The 6,510-nt window shown below is 47.9% G+C and overlaps 1 protein-coding gene across 1 annotated transcript in view; it reads left to right on the top strand.

The window, feature by feature from the left end:
* Nucleotides 1–388: 388 nt before the first annotated feature.
* The window catches only part of LOC144688568 (Golgi-resident adenosine 3',5'-bisphosphate 3'-phosphatase-like), a 41,780-nt gene continuing 35,658 nt past the window's right edge, over nt 389–6,510 (top strand). The window contains exon 1 of the mRNA XM_078555303.1: nt 389–807. Within this exon, the coding sequence (XP_078411429.1) occupies nt 487–807 (321 nt within the window). The 5' untranslated portion in view covers nt 389–486. The remainder of the gene's footprint in view (nt 808–6,510) is intronic.

Below are 6,510 nucleotides of genomic sequence, written 5' to 3'. Positions count from 1 at the left end.
TCACCAGGTGCATCAGTACAAACAATATTACAATCTTTTGCAGACATTCATTTTGAGCCCGAGGGGATTTAAACAGTTCCCAGTCCCTCGGTGCACTGTGGCAGAAAGGTCTTAGACAGCCATCCCTGGATCAGAACCACCAGGAGGTCCTCCCGCTTGCATGCCACCTCTCTTTCTCCCATTAAGACCAGGCTTCAAACCCACTTCTTTCACCAAGTGTCTTGTCATCCCTCCAAATGTCATCTTCTTGACTTGGTGAGAGTGAAGCCACCTGGGCATTTCTCTGTCTTAAAGGTGCTCTGTAAATGTTGACGTGCCAGTACCAGGTGAAGAAAGAAGAACATTGCCTCCAGTACTTTATTCCTGATTTACTTCCGCATCCGTTTTCTAAGGGAACTCCCTCGGTTGGCTGTCGGGTTGAGGAGGGGAATGAAGAGGGCGGCTTAGGGAGATTGTGAGGTCCGGGCAGGAGGAGGTGAGGGGGACATGGCTCCCATGGGGGTGAGAGTGTCCCGGAGCCGGGTGCTGCTCTGCATCTTGCTGCTCAGCGGCATGATTTATTACCAGTACTCCAGGTCTGTGAGAAACGCGGGAAGCCGGGTGGATCTCCGCCAGCTCCTGTCTCTGGCCATCATCGCGGCGGAGGAAGGGGGCACAGCGGTGAGAGCGGTGAGGGAGTCGGACTCGCTCGGCCAGAGATCCAAAGGGAAAACCAAGGAAGGCGCCGACGAGCTGGTGACGACCGGCGATTTGCTGTCGCACGGGAAGATGAGCAGTTTGTTCAGCAACGCCTTCCCAGACATCAAGGTAACAAAGTGCGCGCCTTTTGCACAGCCGCACTCCTACTCAGGAGGTCGGATTTGACCTGACTTGCCCATGGCAGCCCGGGCTCAGTACGGAGCATCCTGACCTCTCAACAACCGAGACTGACACTTCAGTGCAGTACTGAGGGAGTGCTGCCCTGTCCGGGGGTCACTACTGAAGGACCGCTGCACTGTCAGAGGGTCAGTACTGAGGGAGTGCTGCATTGTCAGAGGGTCAGTACTGAGGGAGTGCTGCACTGTTGTGGGGGTCAGTACTGAGGGAGCATTGCATTGTTGTAGGGTCAGTACTGAGGAAGTGCTGCACTGTCAGAGGGCCAGTACTGCGGGAGTATTGCACTGTCGGGGGTCAGTACTGAGGGAATGTTGCACGTCAGAGGGTCAGTACTGAGGGAGTGTTGCAGTGTCGGAGGGGCAGTACTGAGGGAATCTGCACCATTGGAGGGTCAGTACCGAGGGAATGCTGCACTGGAGGGAAGTCAGTACTGAGGGAGTGCTGCATCGTTAGACGTGCAGTCTTTTGGATGAACTGAGCCCTGCCTGTTCTCTCAGGTGTACGTAAAAGATTCCATAACACTATTTGAAAGAAGAGCAGGGGTGTTATCTCCAGTGTCCTAGTGAATATTGATTCCTCAATCAACACCTCAAAAATATCAGATTATCTGGCCGTTATATTGCTATTTCTGGGAGCTTGCTGTGTGCAAATTTGCTGCTGCATTTCCTACCTTTGAAATGGCTACACTTCAAAAGTGCTTCAATTGATTGTATAGTGCTTTGGGACATTCTTAAGATTGTGCAAGGGACTGTCTTTCCTTCTAAGGTTGCCAACCTTTCACTATTGTCCTGGAGTCTCCAGGTGTTGGAGTTAAATCTCCTGAACGTTGCTGCTGCCACCCACTGGAGACATGAAAAAAACTTTTCTTTCATTTTCTTTGAACACGTTTGTTTATTAGTTATAAAAATATTAACAATGTGGGGGAGGGTAAGACTGACTGAGTGAGGCAGTTGGAGGTGGGAGTTCATGTGCTGACTCCCTCAGGAATATGTCCAAATGTAGTTGGCAATCCTACTTTGATCTAGCCTGATGTATAAATGCGCGGTGGTGTCGACCTCCTTGTTTGAAAATATGTGCAGGGGTTCCTCTGAAGTTTTAAACTCTTACAGTTTGTTTTAGAGTTCATAAAATGTGGTCACTGCTCTTCAAAACATTAAGTTTTAAACTGCAGAATTGCAGCTTGAGCTAGGTACTGTGAACCAAGTACCAGTCAGCTAGAGATGTGACTGCTGCAACTAGGAGATGGGGATGTAGGGCAAGGAAAACAAAAACATAAAGAAGAGGTTTTCAAGGATATAACTACATGGGGCGGATACTCTTTCCCCAAAGTCCCTGTGGGTGTCCTTTGATTTGAGTTGGGAGGTTGTCGTATATTTGGGATTTGGTTGATTTTGGAGGTTGTACTATAATTCCCTCTTGTCTTAACCTTAATGTAGGCACTGCTCCTGGAGTGGCTGTTCTACAGTGAGGCTACACTCCCAGGAAGTGCCATTTGCAATTGGAACTAGCAGGACCCTATTTTTTGCTTGCCTGTTGAACACACTGGCTTTGAGGAGAATGCTTTGAGCACGTATGGTTATGGCTCCCTGATGGTGACATTTTAATGTTTTGAGAGATCAACTGGGCAGCTTGCTTTCTTAAAATGTTAGTAAAGAACTCGATATAAGTTTCTAAAGTGCCCGACATGTTTAAAAACTAGTTTGACATTGCAGTGTAATACCACACATTGTCAAACTCAATGTTGTGAAATCCCTCTCCGAGAATGGTTAGAACCATTGTTTCCTAGTACAGAGTTACGACGCCACTTTCCCTGAACATTGATATGAAATTTGTATTGTAAGAGTATCTTGAATCCAATGAGGTTTGTAGAGCTTTCTGTCCGTTTCCTCGTCTAATATTTTGGAACTCTCCACATACAATGTATGAATTGAAACAACTTTACATCATTGTTACTCTATATTGTGTAAATAAACTTTAAAATATGATGCCAAATAAACACAACTTTTCTTTTTAATTTAATGTATTCTGGCTTTTTAAAGTTAATTTCCTTTTGCGCACTCGTTAAAAATATTTCCATTTTCTTGCTATTTTTATTACCAGGTTCTACCTTACTCAAACATGGATTTCCATTTTGTTCTAGACCCCTGTTACAGAGTTGCTGAATGATGTGGGGCAATTTAGGGGAGTTGAAAGACCTGGGCATATTGGATTCAATGCGTAACATATCTGCACAGTGCAGAGCAACAGCTAATACAGCAAATCCAATATGCAATCATGTAGTCATTTCAGGAAAGTACAGAACAAAGGATATCATGCTTGAACTGCAAGATGTACCAGTCAGAGTACACTTGGGTCTGTTATGATCATGAGACATAAGAGAAACAGTGTAGTCCTAGAAGCAGTTTGGAGAAGAATTATAAGGCTGGTTTTTAACATTAGGACAAAGTTAGGAGGAAAGACTGAAATAACTGACTTCTTGGCCTTGAAAAGCAACTAGAAGTACAGTTGCCTTTAGTTAGTGTACAATATTAAAACAAAGTCAGAACACTATAACTAGTTAAATAATGACTGCAGGACAAGGAGACAAAGGTTCAACTTAGTAGAAGCAATATTTAAGACTCATGTCAATAAGATCTTCACAAAGATTGCTCAATAGATGGAATGGTTTCTGGGAAGTACAAGTCTGCATTTAAGAAACTAAAGATTCTCTTTAGTTAGTTGTTGGCAGATGAGCTAGGCTTGGCTAAGTGGTCATCTTCATTGATATCTGCTTTATGATCTGATCCTTCAGTATCCAGTTCTGTTGAAGGGTCATGTGGACTCGAAACGTCGACTCTTCTCCACCGATGCTGCCAGAGCTGCTGAGTTTTTCCAGGTAATTCTGTTTTTATTTTTAATATTGCACCTGCAGTTTGAGATAATTGTCTATTCTTTACTGGCAACAGGGTTAGTCAGTCACTGCAAGTCCCCAAAGTGCAGGAAATTTCAAAACCTATTTCATTTGAACCTATGTTGTAGCCTACAGTGAATTCACCGCTTTCATTGGCTGCTCACATGGAAAACAAGCTGCTACCAGCAAGTTTCAGCTGCAGATGTGTCCTGAGTGAAACAAAGGCAATAAAAGGAGGCTTGTTGCCTGAACTTGCTAGTGGCACCATGTTGTCAGTAGTCAGTTAACTTAAAAGACTCGTATTTCACACACTGTGGGTGTGCCATCCAATCAGTCACTGTGGGAGCATGGTAAATTTCAAATCTGTTCATTTAGCAGCAATAAACTGCTGCTGGCAATTTTAATCAGTGAGACCTTTTCAAGTCACCTTTGCCTCAAGGCGGTTTCTTTTATTAGAAGGAAGAAAGCTAAACCAGAGAGGCATAAAATATTTCAGAAAAGGAAATGTTTAGAAATTGCGGTATTTTCCATGCCTACTGGTGTTGGGCGTGCTCGGCAGCGTGAGAAGGCCAGAAAGGTTTGCGAGCGTCAGCTGAGCCTGTCGATGGTGGGCGAAGTTTCCCGCCATTGCACGTCGGGAACCTCATTATAACACATCTGCATATCATGACAAGGCCAGCCCACCGGAACCATACCCCCTGCACTCCCGCTGGATCATCCGTCCATGTCGGCGTGATTGAACACCAGTGTAGAACACGTCCTGACAAGTCGGTACTTACAGCCAGGGCCTTGCTCACATTGCGGACATCCAAGGAGCAGAACATGCTGGAGCCCTACACCAACGGCGCACTGGAGGAATGCCCTTGGCATGCTGGGTGGATTCTCATGGACATGGCTCTGCTGCAAAGCAGCTCACAGAAGGTGGAAAGTCACCATTGAGGATCTGCTCACAACGGATGATGGTCGAAGCGGGGGAGAGGAAGGTCCAGCTGTGTTTGGGAGAGGAAGATGTACCGGGGGGTGGGAGAGGAAGGTCTAGGATTGACTGGGAGAGGAAGAGGTATCAGGATGGGGTGAGGTTGGGAGGGGGGGTGGAATGAAAGTGTCAGGATGGGTGAGGTTGGGAGGCTCGGAATGAAGGTGTCAGGATGGGGTGAAGTTGGGAGGTTTGGAATGAAGGTGTCGGGGGGGAGGTTAGGAGGGGGCGAAGGAATACAGAGGAGGAGCGGGTAACGGAAAAGACGGCAACTGGGGAGGTAGGTGTAAGTGGGGGTGGAAGATGTAAGGGAAGGAGCTTGGAGGGGGGAAAGTAGTGCGAAGAGAGGAGGGAGTCTGAGGGAAGAAGGAGTGCGGTGAGGGGAGGGAGTAAGGGTGGAAGAAGAAGTAAGGGTGAGGAAGGAGTCAGGAAGGGGGGAGGACTAAGGGCTGGAGGAAGAAGTAAGGGTGTCTGAAGGAGTCAGGAAGGGGGAAGGGCTAAGCAGGGGTGGAATCCAGCGGTCGGTGGGGGGTAGGGGGTTGGGGGGTGGTGGGGTGTGTGTGTGGAGAGAGTCCTGGGTGGGAGAAGGGGTTCCAAGGCGGGAAGGGGTCCAGAGGATAGGGGATGTCCAGGTGAATGTGCAAACGTGCAAGGGAGGATTCTGATGAGTCCATGTCTGCCTCCTGGGGAGCGAACTGAGGGTGAGAGAATGGTGAAAATGATCAAGGGCAGAGTGAGCTGGTAGGGTGGGAGGTGAGTGTTCGACGGTAATGATAGAAGGGACAGCGAGGGTGGTTGGTGGGGACCCGGAGGCAGACACGGACCCTGGGGGTGGGAAGAAGGAGGTGAGGCAGGTGAATGTGGATGGGGGTGGGATTTTCGGGAAGGAAGGGAATGTGCACATTCAACTGGACATCCCCGAAGGAAAAGGGTTGTGGCTGGTAGGAAACAGAGGGGAGGTGAAAGGTGATGCCAGTGGGTGGGGGGCGGAGGGGAGGGGGGGGTCAACTATGATGGAGGAAAGGAACTGGGTGACTGGGGCAGGGGAAATGACTGGGGAGCGCACGAAACACTGAATCCAGACCATGCTGTCTAAATCCAAAGTGAAACGATAGCCGTGGTGGGCGAGATCAGGTGCTGCATGGGAGTGTGATCAATGTGTGGGCAGAGATGCAGGTCAGCTCAGATGGACAGCTGAAAACAAACCCCAGCAGGCAGCATTCAAAATGCTCAGGACAGTGAGATTAATGTGATATGAATAGGATCCATGTGCGTGGGAGACTGCTTGCACAAGGCTCCAAAAGGCCCTGCCACACACTCACTTCTCCCTCTAGAATCACTTATTGGCCAGCTGTTCCCTCTGCAGAGGCAGAGGATGAGGTTGAGGGACTCACAGACAGAGGGGACTTAGAGGGAGAGGATAGCCTCTGACATTCCTGAGTGGATGACGCAGGGGTCTCCAGCTGCCGCTCCTCCTCCCTTCGTGTGACACAAAGAAAGTAGGAAAGTATGTTGTAAAGAGGACATGAGGAGGTTGCAGACGGATACAGATAGGTTGAGTGAATGGGCAAAGATCTGGCAAATGGAGTTTAATGTAGGAAAATGTGAAGCTGATCACTTTGGCAGGAAGAACAAAAAAGCAGAGTATTATTTAAATGGAGAAAGGCTGCATAATTCTGAGGTGCAGAGGGATCTCGATGTGCTAGTACACGAGTCACAAGAAGTTAGTATGCAGGTACAACAAGCAATTAAGAAGGCTAATGGAATG

This window comes from Cetorhinus maximus, chromosome 13, assembly GCF_964194155.1.
Source record: "Cetorhinus maximus chromosome 13, sCetMax3.hap1.1, whole genome shotgun sequence".
In the NCBI taxonomy this organism is placed as follows: domain Eukaryota; kingdom Metazoa; phylum Chordata; class Chondrichthyes; order Lamniformes; family Cetorhinidae; genus Cetorhinus; species Cetorhinus maximus.
This window is presented reverse-complemented; position numbering and strand designations above follow the sequence as displayed.